Raw genomic sequence first — 20,931 nt, 5'->3', positions numbered from 1 at the left:
TCTATTGGTTTAGCAGCTACAGTGTATATAGAAGGAATGGACATCTGGAGATAATGTTGTGTGGGGATCCTGCCCAAACTTACACAGGAGTTAGTCCAGCCTAGAGTCAGCGGCCTTCGCTCCCAATGTAGATGCTGCGGAAATCCTATAATATATAATACATCCTTTATTAAAAGCCCTACAGGGAAAGGCAGCAGGCAGAAGCCACATTCCATGTTCATATTCCTCCACAGACCCAGAGGAGAAGGAATCCAAGGCTTTGAACAAAACAGCTGTTCCTAAAGGAACTGTAATCACTACAACATAAGCCTAGCAACGGCCTAAACAGGAGTGGCTGCGTAGACTCCACTGCGCTTGCGCCACTCCTCCTGCCTCCCGCTTCGCTCTTGACGGCGGCGTCACCTCCATTGTGGCCTATGGGGCGGGGCGTTCGATAGCTCCTCCCCCTCGCGCAGTGTCGGGCGCAGACCTTACGGAGCGAGGCGCCATTTTGCGCTGCTGCTGCTACTGCCGCTGCTGCCGCCTCCGCCGCCACAAGAGGGTAGCTGGTTGACTGAGGAGGCAGCCTCAGGAGAAGGTCGCGGCGCTCAAGCGCTCCTCGCCCGGGTTCCCGCTTGTTTCGTCCGCCTGCCGGGTTGGGAGGAAAGCGCCGCCATGAGTGACGTGGAGGAGAACAACTTCGAGGGGAGGGTGAGTAGTGAGCGCTTCTCTGTCCAGGCCGAGGTTTCGGAGGCCTGGCCTGGCCCCGAGGGCACGAAGTCGCTCGAGACGCGGGGGAAACGGAGCCTCCCAGCCGGGCGCGAAGCGGGGCGGAGCCACCCGGAGGAGAGCGCCGTTGTTCCTCCAAAATGGTTTCCTTCGCCTGAGGTGGGGGCCGCGCTGACGCCGCGGGGGCCGTTTTCGCGGTTTCTGTTCCGGGCCTGGCTTTCCCGCCCTCCCATTTTTGAAATGGGATCTTTAGTCTTAAAAAAACAAAACAAAACCCCCAAAAACATGATCCTGGGATTCCGTTTGTTACGCTCTCTCCTGATTCCTAGCCCACCCCCTTCCCAATTTCTACTTCTGAGCTCTGCCGTTATCGCTAGAACCCGATGAACTATTTTTAAAACTGCACAACGAGCTCCTTTTTCTTCCTTTCCAAGGCCCCGACCGCCAAATCCTGAGCGAAGTTAGCATTTGTTTGGTAGGGAGGGATCTCAACGCCTCGTGTAGATCAGGAAATCCGGCGCGTGAGGACCGAGGCTATCTTCTTTCTTAGGCAGAAAAGACTGTTTTCCCTCCGGCTCAATCTTTTCAGACCGAAGACCCACCTTTAGGCCACACATACAATTGGGAACCTACTTGTTAATTATAATTTTTACTGGTATATTGCTATGACGGTGGTTCTGTAGCGACCCAGCTTTAGGTCAGGGTTCCTACTCTGCGGTTGAAGGTCAGCGTCCTCCTAGGCAGCCTTCTTGTATCTCCAGTACGACTTATAGTTTTAACAAGGAAAGCCAGAATCAATTTTTTGTTGTGTCTGGGCTGGCAGCAGACATTTTGCTCTGTTTAGGTTTGTTGTTAGTAACTCAACGGTTTGATCCAAAGACCGCGCCTGTGCTTCACCCGCGCTGTTTTGTTATTATTGTTATATACGTTGTAGGAAATCCTTCGATTGACCCCTCGGAAGCTTTCTGAAGGAGAGGTGTGAATCCTCTCTCAAATGAATTGGAGGCATTATTTAGTAATGGCATTGGGATTCATGCCCGGGGAAAGTGCATTATCTTAGCTTGATTTATCAGGGTGTTTTATACTAGTGTTTATCTACCACTATACAGCAGCTTGAGAGACTCCCTTCCTTTCCCCTGCCCTCCAGTATAAAGTATGAGGGAATTTCTTGATTCTGAAATATGTGTCTTTGGCACAGCTTGCAACTCAAAATTTCCCCTATAAATCTGAAAAGTAGCAATAGGAAGGTTTGGGTGAGTGTTGTAAGCTGAACAATTCCAGCCATTCTTGGGTGGAATACATTTATTTGACCCTTAGCAATTATGGTCAGACTGGGCTGGATGTGGGACTGGAACAGCATTAGTTACACTTGGTGAATGATCTATACTTGGAGGTGAACAGGGAGAAACTTTTTTTGGACCTCTCAGCACCTTTTAGGTCATTCCATTCTTCAATTCCAGTTTGAACTTCTAGACAGAATGTCTGGGCTGTTGGTCAGAATGATTCCATGTTGTTTTTTAAATTGGCTACATTCAGCATAAGGATATTTGGAAGACTCGCTTAGTGCTGTGGGAATAGGGCCTGCCATATCAATATGCTGCTCACATCCATCTCTATTCTCTTATGTAAGCATCCAGGAGTGACTGTCAGTGTTGAATCAATGTATGGTGGCTAAGACAAAACAAAATGAAATTAGGCCAAAGAAGACATGGGATCACCCACTACCACCACCTAAGTCTTTGGCGGGGAGGGGGTAGTAAAGTAGCTGGACGCAGATTCACTGCACGACTAACTCTGCAGTACTGTACTGTCTACTATGCTATATTTAACACATGCACGCATACAACATGTCTTAACAGGAAAAGCACACTATTTGTTTCCATATCCATTTTTTACCATAGAGAGAATGCTATTTCTGTTTTTTTTGGAAAGCTTTGTTTATGGATAAGCATTTAGTGATGGTCCAGGAACACTTTTTACCAGCTCCACTTTTCCACTGCTCTGTTTTTAAAAGCAGGGATGTCCACTTTTAGCCTGTAAACTTCTGTGCCCAATTCAGAGTTCCTGTGCTTGCCTTATAAATATTTCATGGTCTAGACCACCCTATCTAGAACCATTTATATCTATATGCAGGGCTAGCCTAATATATTTTGGCACCAGAGGCAGATCCCCACCAGGGAAGAAGGGGTGAGGGAAAATCTACATCAGAAACAAGGTGAAGGGAGATTGACATGGGGATCTGCTACCCCAGTGAAGCTTGCCACATGAGGCAGTCATTTCACCTTGCCTCGGGTGGGCCAGCCTTGTCTATATGTACCCTAATTCCAGCTGTGGTGATTTGATCAAAGCATTCTGCGTATTTCCTCATTATATGAAGTGAAAAGTTGCCAGCTAGCACCGGAGTTTTCACGTTAACTGGCCTGGAGCTCTAAAACCTGAGCGGTAGTATTTAATGCTGATTGAACATTCCAAGAAAATACCTTGCATTCTTTGTGCATTCAAATTTAGTTTTGAATGTGCACAAAATAAAATAACATGTTTAACCTGTGATGATGAGTGTGTGTTAAATATATAGAGCCACATAGTTCTGTAGAAAGTTAGCAGGGCAGAGTATCTGTGTTCAACTAGTTCACTACACCTAGAACAGATCTGCACAATTCAAAGCAAACTGCTGCATCAAAAGTGGTGTTCTATTACAGAATGCTTTGTAGTCATTTGGGATACATAGAGTGTATCTGTTTGGTTTTCAGTGCTTTGGTGCTCAGTACTGATAATGGGTTTGATGATAAAACACTTGGTGCTCAAAAGAAAATTTTAAATAGCTTGTAAATGAGCCCACAAATACTTTGCTATACCTGTGTTGGTGGTTCTTCTTCTTCTCCTCCTCCTCCTCCTCCTTCTCCTCCTCCTCCTCCTCCTTCTTCTTAGCTTAACTCATTCCTTGCCTGCCTTCCTGGAGTCAGTTTTATCATTCTATATCTGTATTAGAGTTGGGGCTTGGCTCAGGGCACTTTTGTATGTTAAATGCCCTAGTTCTGTACCAGAGCATGCTTGCTCTTATATTAGTAGTTTTTGTAGGAAAAGGCAGATGACTGAATACATTTGAGAAAGATAACTCATTGGGCTACTGTTTCTCAGAGACAGCCAAAACAAAAACAAAACAAAAAACATGCCAACCTGACAATTACTTGAAGGCTTCAGTTGTAGAAGTGCATTTTGAAGCAGGACTAAACACTACTACAGTTTCCAATAAATACTTGACAACTTGAGAGGTTCAAAGTTAATTCTATATTTTTTTAATCCTAAATAGTTGCATAAAGTATTGGGAAATTGCAGGTGATTGGATGTTTGATGCTTGGGGATTTAACAAAATATTGGTAGTCCTATGGTTGGACCATACCTAGAAAACATAGATGCAGACTTCTAATAATTTTTTTAAGGATTTTTGTCAGGCTGTAAGTTGGATCTGTATTATAATTGCTTATGTTTATTGTAGTGTTCAAAAACACTGCCATGTAATGTCTGAACCCCTTTTAGATTCTAACATGGGAGCCTGTCTAGCAACCACACTCTTGGGCCTTGGAGGGCTGTTACCCTAATCCTAGAAGTTTAGGCCTTTGCTTTGATTATTTAGTAATGAAGGCAGTGCCCTCCTTTATTGTTTCTAAACATTTCAAGGCTAAACATGAATGCTTAGAAGAAATTCTAGGGCTGAGTTCTCAGCTTTGGATGAAATTTAAGGCAACTATATTTCTAACCTGCACTGGTGTGTTTATCCTGTCCATGCTTTTAACATAACAAAGGCAAACAATTCAAGTGTTAGCTATGTTACATTGGTGCTACTTCCAGTTATGCCTTTGAGCTATTCGGTTCTAAACATACATTCAGAAATGGACTCAGAATGTGTGTTCCATGTTGGAATGTTGATGTAAAGCAGCAGTGGGGAGTCTTGGGCCCTGGGGGCCAAATCTGGCCCTCCAAACCTCTCTGTTTGGCCTCTAAGATTCACTTCCAGGCCTCATTCCTCATCATTTCTGCTTTTCACTATCCTTGAGTGTTTTTGCCTGGTTACAATTTGTCCTTGAGCTTTGATAATCCTTTTGCTAGTCTGGATGGAAGATAGGGTTGTCTGAGAGAGTGTGTGGAAACAATCCCAGCATGTGGTCCTTGGAAGTTTTCGCTTTCCGGCTGTGAGCGCAGCAGGGACCAGTGCAGGGCCATGGGGAGCAGCCCATAGGGCAAGCTGATGGGCAATCAGCTGTCCTCCAAGCCAGGTTCAGCACAGCTGCTTACAGTAGGAACCCCAGCCTGGCCTCAGAGAGGCGGAAAAATGTCTCCACAAAAGATAGAGTTGTCTTCTGCACTATAAAAACAGCATGGTATATTGGTTCCCCAAGGAGCAGAGCAGATACCATGCTGTTTTTATAGTTACTAGGCTGCAGAATCTCACACTTTCATGAATTCGCCTGATCTCCTTTTCTATAGCTTAAGGCAGGTTTGGCCAACTCCCAAGAGACTGCGATCTATTCCCAGTATAAAAAAAACTGGCAGTGATCTACCCATTGTCATTGAAGGGAGGAGCGTGCGTGGGGTGGGTGGATTGCCCAGAAATTTTTTTTAGGAGAGAAGTGCCCAGAGTTGTTGAGGTTTTTGGGTGGAAGATTGCACAGAGTTTTTTTAGCTTTCCCCCAATAACTTTTTGTACACAATGAGGATCCCGTGATCTACCACTGGTTGGACATCGTTAACTTAAGGCATTGGGTCTGAGTGATCTGTAGTTAGTACAAACTTTGTAGTGCTCTCAACTCTAGGGAACATGGGGTTCCTGAATTGGTCTCTTTGAGGATACTGGAAGTACTTTCTGTGCAGACAGAATTGCCTGTGAACCAGATCATTGCCCTTCTTCACCAAGTGCCCCCCCCCCCCAGCATACTGGTTTTATTTGGAGTTGATGGTATCTTAATTAGCTTTATTGAGCTTTTATTGCTAGCTGTAAAACTTCTATTTCTATAGCACTCTGGTGTAAAACTGCTTTACAATGCCAGTTCTATTCATCTTCTCTTATTCAACCTCTCAACAACCTTGTTAGGTTGAATGATGGTGAGCACAGAAATTATGTGGCTCATTAGGAATTTGGACCTAGGTCTTGGACTTGCCAGGGCATAGCAACACCCCCTCCCCGCACTAGGGTTTAGGCTGGTAAAAAGATACCCCTGTTGTCATGAGGGGAAATGTAATTGAAGATGATTTTTTTCAATTGATCACACCTTTTAATTGATTTACTCTTGCAACTCTTTAGGCCCATTTTAAAGTGCTTGAGAAACTTTATTGTCCTGTCTTGTTGAAGGTATCAGCAAAATAAAATTAACTATTTTTAGATTCTTATTTGTATACATTTATCAATGTTATATAACAGTATCATTGTATTTTAAAGGGCTCATTTGACAAATCCTTTTAAAAAATAGTTTATTTTATTGTTTATTTATTAAATTTGTATTCTGCCCTTCATCCAAATAACTCTAGGTGGTTCATATATCCCACGCATCATATAATACAAAACTTAGTTGTTTATCTACAATATCAGTGGTACCTTCCATTTCGCTTTGTTTATGGCAGTCTTCAGAGTTGAATGGTTGTTTCCCACAAGACTCTTAAGGCTGCACACTCAGGAGTAAGTCTTATTAAATTTGGTGGTACTTGCTTCTGTGTCAATATGTATAGCATTGTCCTGTAGATTTGTTTATATTGGGTCCCAAACTATCCCAGTCATCACACACTAGATAAAGAATTTAGCTTTCTCCCACCTTCATATATACCTATTTACGTTTTGAATATTAAGAGTCACAAATTTTGGTGGACCTAGTGATTATTTGTGGTTTTCCTGACCTCTTGTCTGAGTCCTCTGCACAGAGAGCTCTGGGAAAGAGTCTCAAGTTGTGATTGGATTGGGCAAGTAGCTGCCAGGAAGAGATCCATGGTTGCAGATGACGAAATGACCACCTCAAGATTCAGTCACGGCTCCCCTATGGTTGGGTGTAAGTTAAACATGTGAATAAATGCTAGTCTAAAGGGTTGATACCTTTGATTCTGCTCAGAAAGTTTGTCCTGCATTCTTGACACTTTTACGTTATGAACATAGTTATCTGAAGGCAACAGAAAGAAAGCTTAATCAACAGTAGTTGGGATCTGACTATTAAGTCTTCTCTTAGCACCTTAATTTAGGCTGTTATCCTTTACTCACTTACCTGTGGATAATTCCTATCAAATTACTACTCCATGGGGCTTACTTTTGAGTAGGCATGCCTAAGATTGCCTTGCCAGTGTGAAACAATTTCATATATAAAAAAAATATGAGTTATATTTTTGCTGCCACCTTGTGAGAGTGTTAACCTGGCACTGCACAGTGTACTCCTTCTTTACTAATTGATTCTTGTGGAAGTTTGCTGATGGGAAGTTTGGGTTAGAAACTTAGCCAGTGAAGTGGGCTTTTTTATTTTTTATATGGGCAAGCATGAAAAATGAGGCACCCTGCCCCACTTTCATATTTAATATTTTCTTTGGTTAAGCATTTTTCCACCATCAATTTCCCTGTCTTTCTTACCCATTCCTCCTAATGTTTTTTTTTAAAGAACATTGTCTTGTTTTGACAATTATACACAGCTCCACAATATGGTATTTTCGTCAACTCGGGGAAAGTAATGGTGCTATTAAAATGTGCACGTTTAGACTATTGCGAGTATGCAGATTCCCTTCTGAAAAATTCACTACTTCACTCTTCAATATGACATAAGTATGGGAAAACAGGTCTGAAATGAAATGATAAAATGGTATCTTTAATGAGAAACAAAACAGTAAGAACTATAAGACAAAATGACATTTGGCAAAATAAATGCAATAAGCAGTTTTCATTGGCTAAAAAGGGAATAAGCTAGACAGAGCAGTACAGATTACTGTGCAAATGAGAAAAGGAGGGCAGTTTTGATTTATCTTAATGTAATGTTCATGATACATACAATGAAGATTCAAATTCAAATATGCAATATATTTCCATAAAATTCTTGATCTGTTCTTTTAGTTTCCCTGTTTGCCCAGTCACCTCACTTGAGTGTGCTTATTCAAATATCTTATTTTCCTGTATTGCTTGTTTGATTCATCTGTTGTTCTGACAAGGAATACAGAATAACAGTCCCAGTTCTACAGGTAACTTCACATGGCAGCCACTACCGAAGTTGATTTAAGTTGTTACTGAAGAAGAGCCTTAAATTGGCTTCGTTTCTTCCCTACTGTTCACATATTTTGTAGGTTTTGGATAGAATGGTTAGGTTTAGGGGGGGAAAGTATTTTGGAATATTTAGATCATTGACACATCTGTGGCCTGAATCCCAAGAACTGCAGCTAGTTGTACTTGGTACTTGTCTGTCATGAACAACTGCTCCCCAAGCTGCATGTTAAACTTTTTGAAGCTGGGAATTTAAAAGTTTGTGATGCGGCCTGGGGTGATGGGGAGCTGGGCATTATATTAGGCATGTCTAACTCCCTGTTTGCATCTAGTGTAGCTCTTTGAAATCTGGCCTATCAGTTTTGCTTGACATTTTTTAACTTCAGGCAATCCTAGTATTTAAGGTAACACTGAAGTCTGTGTGTATCATATGGAATTGAATGAGATTAAAGTTAGAAAAGGAGCAGGATAGATTTAGAACATTTGGGAAATGTTGCAAGGAAATCAGTGGACTCATTTTTAGAGCCTATATGATTACACCAGTTAAAAGAATTTTTTTTTTGAAAAAATGCTTTTATAAATTAGTTATTTGCACTTTACCTGCTGGCTATTCAATTTTGGTAGTTAAAAGTCTGAAACTCCAGCAGAGTTTTATAATCCCCACATGCTTAAATATACTAAATGTTCTTTTTCCATTAAGGTTAATGTTCGTGAAGAAATGGAAGAGTTTTTTCCAAGAATGTGGAAGATAAATCAAGATAAAAGAAGGCTAATGAAAAGTGTTAAAGATCAGAAAATTAAAATTGAATGGGGGAAAAAATTGAACAGAAGATTGGTCAGATAGAAGCACTTGAATATTTTTAAGGCTATAATGAATTGTTTGAATTGGGGAAGAATACACGAAGTATGAAAAATGAAAAACTCAATGAAGAATGAAGAAAAGTAGAAAGCAAGAGTGAAGTAGAATTAAAAGAATCTGGAAGAATGAATGGGTCCTAGGTTAAGTAAATGTATGGTTTATGTTCCAGTGTCTGTATGATCAAGTTGTAGATGAATTTGCATGATTACTTAGTTAATAGAGCATTGGTCATCCGGTTCGAGTAGGGAACTATTTGAGGAAATCACGCAAAGTTAACAGTGGGTTAAACAGAAGTTTGTCCTGGAGGGTATTGCCTAACCATTTGTTTTTCAGGCACAATCAATAAAATATAGTTACTTTAATATAAGAAGGTAGGCATTTGTGCAACCACTACCATTTGTAATACTGCTTTTTTTGTTAGGAGTCGCGCTCCCAGTCAAAATCTCCAGCTGGGAGTCCTGCTCGTGTAAAATCTGAGAGCAGGTCAGGATCGCGTAGCCCATCAAGAGCTTCTAAACATTCTGAGTCACGCTCTCGATCAAGATCAAAATCCAGGTATGTGTCTGTTGTTATACATTCTGTCTTTGCATAAAACTTACTTATTTTGGGCCTTCAAGGTATTGAGGGGTTTCGTGGAAGAGATTTTGAGTTGTACTTTTTAAGAATATTTTATATGGATTATTTTAAAACATCAGACCTTGTTCTTTAGCAAGGTTGAACTGCTCCTCAGAGTAGCATAGAATTATAGGAAGCTCCCTTATACAGTAGACCACTTGTCCATCTCACTCAATACTGTGTACACTCACTGCTTCTAACTACCCAGAGCTTCAGACAGCCCTATCAGGAGATGCTGGGGTTTGAAACTGAACCTTTGGCATGTGAAGCTTTTCCTGTGCCATGCAGCTACAACCCTTCTCCACAGTGAGGTTGTTGTACCTCCTCATGGCCTAGTTGCAGCACCAACTACACTATGGAAGTGCTCTGAAAATTACCCTGATAGCTATAGGAGATATGAAAATTTGCCTTTCTGATGTCGCAAGGCTTTGTGCCTCTAACTGGAGAACAGTTTGTAGATTACCATCACATAAGACAAAACAGAAGACAAATCAGATTCTAAAATGTAAGAAAAGCTATCTCCTTTCTGTCCCCAGTGACAGTGAAGCTTCCATAAACTGGCATTCCATACAATGGCTTGATTTTCACACAACAATAAATCACCTAAGAAATAAACCATGGCATCCTGTAAATGAGAAACATTTGCGCACACTGCACAACCACTCCTGCTTTGCTTCATTCTGTCTGGAACCAAGAGAAACAAATCACAAGGCTGGTTTTGTTCTCCTTTAGCTTCTACTCATGATTTAACTTGGTTCCACGACAGACCAAGCAAAACAGGAGTGATTGAGAAACATGTGACTTACCATGACGTGAACCAGTTCTTTGTGGTGTTTTATATGTTCTGTGGTGAACGGCTACCTTACGAAATTGTAGTATTGAAACACCGTTACATGGCTAGCGATTACTCAAGAAATTACCTGCACAAGTAGTTAAGAAATTCAAATTGTAATACAATAAAATGCAATGAAAGAAATAAAGAAGCAGTCAGTACAGTTAAATCATATACCATCTAGCACAGCACAATACAATTGCTACAAAATGCAGAAAAATAATTGAGTGGTCCACCAAGACCCTAAGCAATTTTCATGTGGTCCTTGTGGGGGGAAGTTTGGGAGCCCCTGGAACAGATAAATGTTGAAAATGTTATTTACATTTTACAAAACGTTTATTTTAAAATACTTGATATTTTAAAACTGTGCCAGAAACTTACTTTGATATGCTTTCAGGAGCATGCGCATATATATATATATATATATATATATATATATATAATGCATGAATTTATGAAAACTTCAATATTTCTATGGTGCTTCACAGATGTTTTTTTCATATAACAAATAAAATGTATCATTTGAAGGTCCAGGTCAAGAAGGCATTCTCACAGGCGTTACACTCGCTCTAGATCCCATTCTCATAGAAGGCGATCACGAAGCAGATCATACACTCCAGAGTACCGGCGTCGAAGGAGCCGCAGTCACTCTCCAATGTCTAACCGAAGAAGGCACACTGGCAGCAGAGTATGTAGTGTAAGCTTGTAGGGAAATTATTTTAAATCTCACTATGAATATATGTATAAGAAAAGCTAATCCATTTAACTAATTTATTTTTGTTGATTAGGCATAACATCCACAGCTTGCAGGTTTCTGCGGTCAAGAATAAGAGGAGCCTTGGCATTTTCTGCTTGTCAGGTCTATTAGCGTTTACCCTAGCAACCAGCAGTATGAATACCCCACAGTACTTTCCCAAACAAGGAAGTGTAGGGGAGAGGAGCACCCTGATTTTCTCTTAAGGGGCGGGGGGTGCTGGTGGTGGAAAGAACAGGTGGCTTTATGGGAGGAGCCCCCCCCCAAAAAAAAACCAAACCCAAGAGGTGTGTAGTTCTTTGCAAGAACAGACAACTTTGGTATCTAATAGCTTTCAATAGATTTAAAGTTGGGCGTGGGAAATGAGATTTAAATCCTTGCTGGTATGAAGATATTTGGGTAGACTAGATCAGCTGTCCCCAGCATGGTGTCTTACAGATGTTTTGGACTACAACTATCAGCCCCTGTCAGCAGGAATCACAAATACAATTTCTTCAGAAATTTTGCATCCTGTGCCAGTTTAGGGAAAGTTATATGTCGGAGGCATTTCATGATAAACTGTTGATTGACTTTAAGTGGCCAGGCAAACTTAGTGGTTATTTTTGGCCCCACCTTCCCTTTTGAAATTGAGGTTTGGTGGAAGCAGCTGAAATTAGCAAAACCCCTCTGATAATTATGGGCATAGGACTCTGTCTTTGCCTCTATTCTGGTTTTGCTATGCCGCATCCCTTGTGGTAGGCTGGTAGGATACTCTGAGTTACTCAAATTTACATAAAAATTATTTATGTAAATACTGAGGCATTATGGGATGCAGGAGTCTTTGTAACTCACTTTGTAACCCATTCTAAGCCACCATTTTGCCTGCTGGCTCTGGCAAAAGAAAAAAAAAGGATCCTGCAAGCCAAAAGTCAGGTGTTTCTATATTTCCTAAACTGTATATAGAAATGATTATACATTTTAAAATTATGGAATTACAACATCTTAAGGCTCCATTTGTTAAACTGATCTGATTTTAGGAGTGGGAAAGGAACTTGAGATCCTTTCTACTCTCCTTGGAGAGTTTTGGAGCACATGTGCGGGTAGTACAAAGCAGGTATGTTTCCATTGTATGGCTGATTAAATGTTCCCTCTTTTGTGATAAGACACTGAGGAAATTAACAAGACCTGTTTGGCTGCTTCGAGGAAGTTGTTCTTGAACCGAAAGGAGAATTGCAGGCAAATGTCTGAAACACAGTCTCCAGTCAGTGTTGAAACCAGAATGCTATATCATTCCATCTGCCTATCACTAGATGGTAAATACATGTTTTAAGCTGTAAAAGATGGAACCATCATGACATCAACAGAATGCAGCATTTTGGTCAGATTTCAAAGAATTAATTCTCTTGTTTGCAGCAAACATGCCCTTTGCATGTTGTGGGCTGCAATTTCTATCATCCCTAAGCTTTGGCCTTGCCAACTGGGGCTGATAGAAGTTGTAAGTTCAAAACCTCTGGAGAACCCCATGTTGGATACCCCTGCAATATAATCTTGTAGCCCAAAACATCTGGAATGCACCATGTTGGCTACCCCTGCATCTTGCCATAACTGCATTAGAAACCCTCTAACCAGTATATTGTCAAACCTCTGTAGGATTAGCTGCTCTGTAGTAAGTCCAGCCAGTTTGCTGTACTCTCTGTGCAGCCAATCTGCCCCTCTCCCTAGTCAGCATAATGAAGCGAGACCTTCTGAATCCTCTTTCATTATGAGAATTGGATCCAGTGGTGGAGTAGGCATAATAGATCTTCCTTTCCCTTTTTGTATTACTCAAAATGTGCAGTTATCCAAAATACCTTGCTGCCTATGTCAGTGAAAGAATGAGTGAATGTGCAACTGCCACTGTTCTAGACATGCTTTGATACTTGAATTTGGTTCATTTTTTTTAGGCTAATCCAGATCCTAATACATGCCTTGGCGTGTTTGGCCTCAGTTTGTATACTACTGAGAGGGATCTTCGTGAAGTCTTCTCTCGTTACGGACCTTTGAGCGGTGTCAATGTGGTTTATGATCAACGAACTGGACGATCAAGAGGATTTGCTTTTGTTTACTTTGAAAGAATAGATGATTCTAAAGAGGTAAATTTATTAAGTTGGGAAGGTTGCAAAGTTTACCAGTGATTATGAGGCTGTAGAGGTTTCCCCACAGAGTTGAGATTCCCTGGAGACTTCCAGGTCATTTGAGAGGCCTGGAGGAGTCACACAAGCCTTGGGGCCAAGGCAGAAGCATATACAGTAATGAAAGGCAAATTCAGCACGCACTCTCTCTCTCTCTCTCTCTCTCTTTTAAAAAAGTTGTAATAGTACTGTATAAATCTGTGAATCAGCCACAGTTGTCCAGTGCAGACCTACCTCCTGATTGCTAACAATAATCAAGACTAAATGAAGACTGTGAGAGTGTACTCTGTGTGCTCACTTGTATGTAAATTCCCTCTTAACCACACTGTAGGGTTATACCTGATGATTGCAAACACTAACCAGGATTTCAAACTAGGCATTTGAAAAAACTGCATTTGAGAGAGGAGAAGCATAAGCTTCTGAAAAATAAACTGGCATTAAAAATTAAATTTCAGTTTTTTAGCTTCAAATCAGCATAGTAGTAATATAGTTTTAATCAAATCGTGTGGCTACTTAAATACATAATTTTGACTGAGGATGTTTCCTCGGGTTTAAAGTACACAGTCATATATAATATGAAAATTGATCTGGTTACTGTAATTCTTAAATCTACTTGGTTGTGCCTCATTCATGAGGGGGATGATGTACCGTATTTTTCGCCCTATAGGACACACTTTTCCCCCTCCAAAAATGAAGGGGAAATCTGGGTGCGTCCTATGGGGCAAATGCAGGCTTTCGCTGAAGTGTGCACCGACCCCTCTCGCTCTCCAGGCTTCAGGAAGACACCTGCAGCCTAGGCAGCCCTGTGGGAGTCCCCGCAGGGTTGTCTAGGCTGCGGATAGCAGCCTGCTTCCCGGAGCGTCGGGCGGCCTAATAGCAGAGCGCCCGGCGCTTCGGGAACACATCCGCAGCCTAGGCAGCCCTGCGGGAGGTCCCCACAGGGGTCCCCTCGCTGCGGATAGCAGCCTGCCACCCGGCGGGCGGGGCGCCCTGAAGCAGAGCGCTCGCGCGCCGGACACATCCGCAGCGTGGAGAGCCCTGCAGGAGTTCCCCGCAGGGCTCCCCACGCTGCTGATAGCAGCCTGCTGCCGAGCGCGGGGCACCCTGAAGCAGAGCGCCCCTCGTGCCGGGCAGACCGGCCAGCCCCACAAGCTCGGGGGACAGCAGGGAAGTGCTGTCCTTTATTTCCCCCCCAAAAAACTAGGTGTGTCCTATGGGACGGAGCGTCCTATGGGACGAAAAATACGGTACTTCAGGCTCTTTAAAAAAAAAAAAAAAAAAAAACCTATGCTATGTCATTTGGATTTCTTTGATTCCGGAGACTGTGTTGATGATGTGTCAGTACTTATGTGAAGCTGTTTGATAAAGGTATGAAATTTGAATGGTAGTCTTTGTTGGTGTTCCTTTGCATAATAGCATTTTCCAAGTTGTCTTGGAGGAACTATATATATTAGTATGAATAGTGCTATAATCTATGATGCTTTGATTCAGGAATTTCATTTGTTCTTGTAGCATGAACCTTTTGGTGAGAGAAGATTCTTTAAAATAGTGTTTGCTGTGTTTCAGTGATAGAAAGAAATCACTAGGTGGCGATATAGTCCACATTTAATCACATTTGAAGTACTGTACTGAATCAAAGTGTAGAATGTTCTTGTTTTTATTTTTAATTTCTTACAATGTAAACAGTAACCATGTGGATCTTGATTTTCCCCTAGTTTAGGCCCTAAATTATGAATAAGCCTTTTTTCTAGGGCTGGAGTTAAACAAAAGTCCAGTGCCAAGAATGTAATACAGTTGTACCTCCCGAACGCCTTGGGAGTCAGATGTTCCTGCTCCTAAACAATCAAAAACCTGAAGTGAGTGTTCCGGTTTTCGAACATTCTTTTGGAACCCAAACATCTGACAAGGCTTCTGATTGGCTGAAGGAGCTTCCTGCAGCCAATCAGAAGCCACACTTTGGTTTTCGGATTCTGTTCAACTTCCGAGGTACAACTGTAATGTTTAGGTTGGGTCGAAAGCTACTATTTTGTCCACAGAAGGGGTCGTCTGCTCACAAAAAGGCATGTTGTGGCATTCTTGAACAACTGCAAGCATGACGGTTGCTGTAGAGCCTATCTGCTGTAGATAAACAAACTGTTTGCTAGTACTTCCATAAGCATGTGGAAAAGCAGTGCCATATATTTTCTCCAGTCCATATTAAGCAAAAAGAAAAAAGGAAAATATTTGCATCAACAGACATGGAGTAGGTAGCAACCAAGAATCTCCACCACCACACACACAAAAGGGATCAAGGGTCAAGCCTTTTAACAGGAATTATGTAAATTTGCTCATGGATTATTAATAATAAAATAGGGGTATTATTTTTCTTTGAATGTATTTTAGTGTTTTTCTATTGTGAACTGCCCTGTGATCTTCAGGTGACAGGTGGTATAGAAATTTAATAAATCATCATTATATCATCTGATTGTAAATTATTGATGCTGTCTAATTTGCATGATTAAGAATAGAGCTAAAAACTCACCGTTAATTGAGGCAAAGCATATAACATCCATGAGAGTGTGTTGGAGATAGAGCCTGATGTGGAGTCAGTTCCTTAATGTATTGTTTGAGTGAACTGCCATGTGGTGAGTGAGTAATTAGGAAGTCGTATAGGCTGAACCTGCCATTTTACTAAGCTCTGCTGGAATAGGTCCTTGTGAGTGAGATGGTAGGAGACAGAGAAAGCATGAAATGGCAGCTGAACAGCAGTAGTAACCCAGCCATGTGCACCCTGCAGGAAGCCACACTAGTGTGCGGTCCCTTTGCTTCAAGGGAAATGGCTCCCTGTTTACCTTTTTTTGGAGCTTTAAAAGCAAAGTGTCAGGAATGCATCAGCTTCTTAGCAGGATGCTGGCTTTAAAAGGGATCCTATTTCACTAACTTTAATGCCCCAAGTCAGTGGAGACATTTTAATTCTCTCTGCTAGAGAAAAGACGGTCCACTGATTAGCAGGATACTAATAACTAAAGACAAGCTGATTTTGCTTAATGAGAATAAGCACTAATTTCTCGTTGCTGGAACTAAAGTGCCTGCCTTCTTTGCAGGCAATGGAACATGCAAATGGAATGGAGCTGGATGGCAGGAGAATCCGGGTGGATTATTCTATCACAAAGAGAGCACACACGCCCACCCCTGGAATCTACATGGGCAGGCCAACCCAGTAAGGAGTTTTCCTGGCTTAATCAGAAGAACTGCATTTTAGAGTCTGTGATTCATAAGAAACTATGTTGTCAATAAATGCAATACTTCTGTCTCTTCATAGGCTAATCACTGTCTTACTCAAGAAATTCCTTTTGAAAATCCATTTGTTTCATGTTCTTTAAACTTATTGTCATTATTTTCATGCCACCTCATAACTCGCTGTTGCTGAGTAGCATGCATTACAATGCACTGTGAACAATAATTACAAATACAATTAAAGGCAGACAGTTCTGGATAACTTTTTTAATGTGAACTCTGCCCGTTGAATGGTCTCAAGAGCTATCTAATCCTGTAGCTTAAGCCAGTCCGTGGACCCAAGTAATACCTTGAATGGGAAACCCTGCGAGCTGCAAGTTTAAATGTTAAAAATGTGGGGGGTTTTCTTGAAATAAGAGAAATCCTAATATTTTGCATAATGCATCTTGCCTTCCCTCCCAAAAAAGTAGTGGAGGTGGTGGCGGAGGAGGAGGAGGTGGAGGAGCTGGCCGTCGCCGTGATTCCTATTATGACAGAGGATATGACCGAGGCTATGACAGATACGAAGAATATGATTACCGTTACAGGTATGCATTCTGATTTAAATGAAAAGGCTCGGAGGAAATCTTTGTCACAAGCATGAACATTGCATAGGCATAGGCAGACACATGAGCAGGAGCTGGTTACAGAGTGAGGCTGTAGTATGCAAAGTTGGAGAAGAAGGTAAAAGAAGAAAGGGGTCATGTGGCCCACTGAGTGTGAGGGGAGAGTGAATGGGAAAGATGGGTTCTAAAGCAGGCATAGGCAAACTCCGGCCGGCCCTCCAGGTGTTTTTGGCCTACAACTCCCATCATCCTTAGCTAACAGGACCAGTCGTCAGGGTTTATGGGAATTGTAGTCTCAAAACATCTGGAAGGCCAGAGTTTGCCTTTTCCTGGTCTAAAGGGACAAGCAGACTGAGCAAGAAGAAAAGGAGAAACTTCGGACTGCTGTAGAGCCTTCTGGTCCCTATGCTTCTTTGTCTTCTGGACACACATACCAGTGCCCCCTTTATTCCTGTTTGGTTTGCTGGCAAACTAGATGAAAGGTTTATATTTCAAAAGTAGTAATAAACTAGGGAAAGGGATAAGAGTGGGTAGCTGTTTTAGGAAGAGGAAATAATGCGAAAGGAACACAGAAAACAGATGAAACATGGGTGGTTGGGATAAGAATATTAAAATCTGCCTTCACTTACCCTCCCTGCTTTAAGCAGAATTTGCTGATCCAAAGTCATGTCAGTACTAGAGCTCCCTGCTGCAAGAAGATTGCTCTGGCATAGGATTGAGCTGTTTCTAAAGAAGGGTTAAATGTCAATAGAAAATGTCTGTAATTGCTAGGCAATTGTGTTAATCTCTGGGTTCATCCATCATTTAATTGCTGGCTCCATCCTTCCACTACCATTTTGTGACTGGTGGGCCCCACTAATTTTAGCCCTCAAGTAGCCCCTAGGGATAGAAATTTTGAGATAAGTTTATAGTCTTCAAAAATTCTGTTAGTTCAAATAGTGATCTATAGTTTGTATAGTGATTTATGGTTTGTTGCAAATACGATTATTGCATCCATATAACTGCTTTCCAATTTATTAAAGCATGTTTAGCATGTTTTACAAACTCTGCAGTAGTCTCAAAGCATATAACAATAAATATTTTGAAACGAAATAATTAAAGCCAAATCAGCCAAGTAAAATAGCTTAAACATCTTAGAACCGAGAAAACAAAAAAACCCAGTACCTGATAAAACAGGGAATTAAAACTATTCCATATAAATGCTAACCTATGGTCAACAGTTTACAGTAGCATGTTGTAATCATATATGTGTTTTTTTCACACCAGTCTAGTTACATCTCTCTGAAAATCAAACTTATCCAACATTTCTTCTAACCAGGGAGCTTGGATAGCAAGTTGTGTTTATGTAGTATTACAACTCTTAGTGTGCCATATGACGTTGGTGTTGAAATGACTGGGTTGAGGAGGACTAGATTATCTTTGTAGTCCCTTTCAACTCCAGGTTTCTTTGGCGCAAGAACCACTATTTGTTGCAGCTGCAGGAGCACGTTTGAGGGTGAAAATAACATGCCCATATGAGTATGGTACCCAGAAATTAGTCTGCCTTACATTTGGTCAGGTATAACAGTAGATACTTATGAGAGCTTAAAGATACAGACTTATGTGAAAAAGATGTGTCTGTGTGTGCGTGTGTGTGTGTTTTCTTAATCTGTTAATGTCTTATGGTTTGTAAAAACAATGTTTCCATATTAATCAGCACCTTAAATCACTGTGGAATACTATTTAAAAATAGGTGTCTTTAAATTTGTCCAATATTCTGTGGGGGAGAAAGAAACCATGCAAATGAAGCTTGGTTCTTCCATTTTGTAAAAATGTGTATGCTGTACAAATCATTTGACAATATTTTTTTAACTTTTGAATAGTACATACGCCACATGCACTAGAGCCACTGCTAACAAATGTATTTGTATACTTTCTTCAAAGGAGGCGATCACCTTCACCTTACTATAGTCGTTACAGATCACGGTCAAGATCCCGTTCCTACAGCCCAAGTAAGTATAACAGCAGTCTCACCAGAGTGGTTACAGCAGAGGAAACATCAAATCAAAGCACTGCCAGGCTTACCGCCCACCCCACCCCCTTTAAAAAGTCTTTCCAATTTGCCTTATGGATATCCTCTAGTGATTAGACAGTAGCAAGGATACCATGTTCAGAGCTCCTGTTCCGTCTGTGGATCTCCCTCTCCGCTTGCAGACGGGGATCCACAAAATCCTATAGCGTGTGCAACACCTTCACAGGGACCATAGGATTGCAACCCCTAAGTAAACCATTTGTATCTAGTAGAAGTTGTTTTTAGCAAATTGAAGTGTGACAGAAGGGGAATGCACTGATACTGGGTGGAAGGAGAAACACATGAATATGGAATTATGAACTGATGGTTACAGTGTTCTCTCTTCTTTCTTTCAGGGCGCTATTGAAGAAGAGAAGCTAGTCACAGTTGCAAATACAATTTTTAAACAGCAAGTTCCGAACTTCGCTTTCCCTATAGATCCCCTGCAGTTATCTGAAACCCTATTAAAAGGTCCTTGGTTCATTTAGAATATATGTATTTTCAGTTGAAATACCAGTTTTCCATCTCTTCTTCTTGTAATACTCCAGGTGTAATTGTTGTAGCTTTATGTACTTAAATATCTTTAAGCGAAAACTAAATAGGAAACCCAAAGTGGTAATACGTTTTGTGAATTTTTTTTTAAAGCAAGTGGATTTTTGTTGAACGTAATGGGGAAGGAAAACAGAAGTGTGTTAAAGCCCTGCATGTTGTGTTTCAGTAGAAATCTACTATTTTAATGAACTGTTCATCTTTCTGCCTATTACTTTTGAGGAAGAAAGTGGTGTTCTGTATCTTCAGTTATAGCCCAAGTCAGTGCATGCTCTTAAACCAGAGCATTTTCACTCATTTTCTCAATGCAGTGATTTAATAATAATAAAAAACACTGGAGGGAAGTCTTTGAAAAAACAAAATTCTCGTATACTACAAATTTCACCTTGGCATGTGTTTAATATAATCACAGTGCTAATATGGATGACATTTGAAATTTGGTTAATATTAAATTGACTGGAAAACGTTCTTATGTTTGCCCCATAATCAGGACAGGCCTAATTTACTGGGCGTAGAAAGTATTTGATCTGTTCTCAGCAGTTCTATATGGAAATAAAATTATGGTTAAGCAGGTTCTGTTTGGTACTATGGATTTCAAAACTATTATTTTGCTTCTCAAAATAAATTTAAATTCTACCAGTGCAGTGTTTCAGCATTTAATACAATTGGTTAGATATGTTAAGTTTCTTGCAAGGAATTAACAAGTAGTATTTCCTGAAATCTTGGTATTGGATCCAACCTAGGTTAGCTGCTCTTTAAGTCCCATCAATTTCAGCTAAATTAGACTGGAACCAACCCTTAGATTTAGAGTTGGGGTAGCGGTGTGCACAATAAAACATATGAGTCTGCTTCTGGAGAGAGATCCAACAGCATCTTTCCTAAAACTATGGACACTGAAATTCAGCACATGGAAAAAGAATTGAGGAATTAAGCTCTGGTGTATCACTCCCTATATTAGTAAAGTGAGTGTGCAGATATATCAAACAGCAAAATGGATGGAGATATAGGGCAAGATGGGAATCCAATAAATGGGAGAGAGCCTATGGGCATGCAAAAATAATAATTATTATTAGTTCGTTAGAAGAAAGCTTCTCCCCAGAATCAACAGGAGCTGTGTATGTGCATAGCTCTCATGCTGCATGCAAATATGGGTATCGGAAAACAGCATGGAGGGGTTGAGCCCTCAGCTGGCCAAAGACAGTTCCCACACTGAAGAGAAGCAGGAATCACTGGGGCAAAGGGAGAACTGGCATTTTGGTGTGTGTTACATCCTTGGTGGGAGCAATTGCCATTGCCCCATACACTGCAAGACGCTAAAAAAGTCAAGATGCCCACATCACCTTCTCCCGCCTCACTTTTTGGTTTGTCTTGCAA

At 41.0% G+C, this 20,931-nt stretch overlaps 1 protein-coding gene across 6 annotated transcripts; it reads left to right on the top strand.

The window, feature by feature from the left end:
* The first annotated feature begins 447 nt into the window (after positions 1-447).
* Positions 448-20,196, top strand: TRA2A (transformer 2 alpha homolog). 6 transcript variants are annotated; one of them, XM_083705405.1, is made up of 9 exons: positions 461-690; positions 8,628-8,926; positions 9,208-9,341; positions 10,762-10,921; positions 12,910-13,098; positions 16,221-16,336; positions 16,821-16,940; positions 18,882-18,949; positions 19,365-20,196. In XM_083705405.1, exons 4-9 carry the CDS (start codon positions 10,889-10,891, stop codon positions 19,373-19,375), a joined length of 537 nt encoding a protein of 178 aa, XP_083561531.1. In that variant the 5' UTR covers positions 461-690; positions 8,628-8,926; positions 9,208-9,341; positions 10,762-10,888; the 3' UTR covers positions 19,376-20,196. The 6 variants fall into 6 exon arrangements, with proteins under 6 accessions (XP_083561527.1, XP_083561526.1, XP_083561528.1 ...); XM_083705404.1 differs by having other exon boundaries at positions 8,628-8,937; XM_083705401.1 differs by lacking the exon at positions 8,628-8,926 and having other exon boundaries at positions 448-690.
* The last annotated feature ends 735 nt before the right edge of the window (positions 20,197-20,931 follow it).

The sequence above is a fragment of the Podarcis gaigeae genome (genome assembly GCF_964106915.1).
Source record: "Podarcis gaigeae genome assembly, chromosome: 12".
Classification (NCBI taxonomy): domain Eukaryota; kingdom Metazoa; phylum Chordata; class Lepidosauria; order Squamata; family Lacertidae; genus Podarcis; species Podarcis gaigeae.
Note: the sequence above shows the minus strand (reverse complement) of the source record. Positions and strands in the feature narration are given on the sequence as shown.

What these genes read in the sequence shown, in the direction of transcription:
- TRA2A (XM_083705400.1), top strand. Translation starts at nt 655, where the DNA reads ATGAGTGACGTGGAGGAGAACAACTTCGAGGGGAGG. An exon ending in GAATAGATGATTCTAAAGAG is followed by an intron (nt 13,099 to 16,220) that starts GTAAATTTATTA and finishes CCTTCTTTGCAG; the next exon opens with GCAATGGAACATGCAAATGG. An exon ending in TACATGGGCAGGCCAACCCA is followed by an intron (nt 16,337 to 16,820) that starts GTAAGGAGTTTT and finishes CTCCCAAAAAAG; the next exon opens with TAGTGGAGGTGGTGGCGGAG.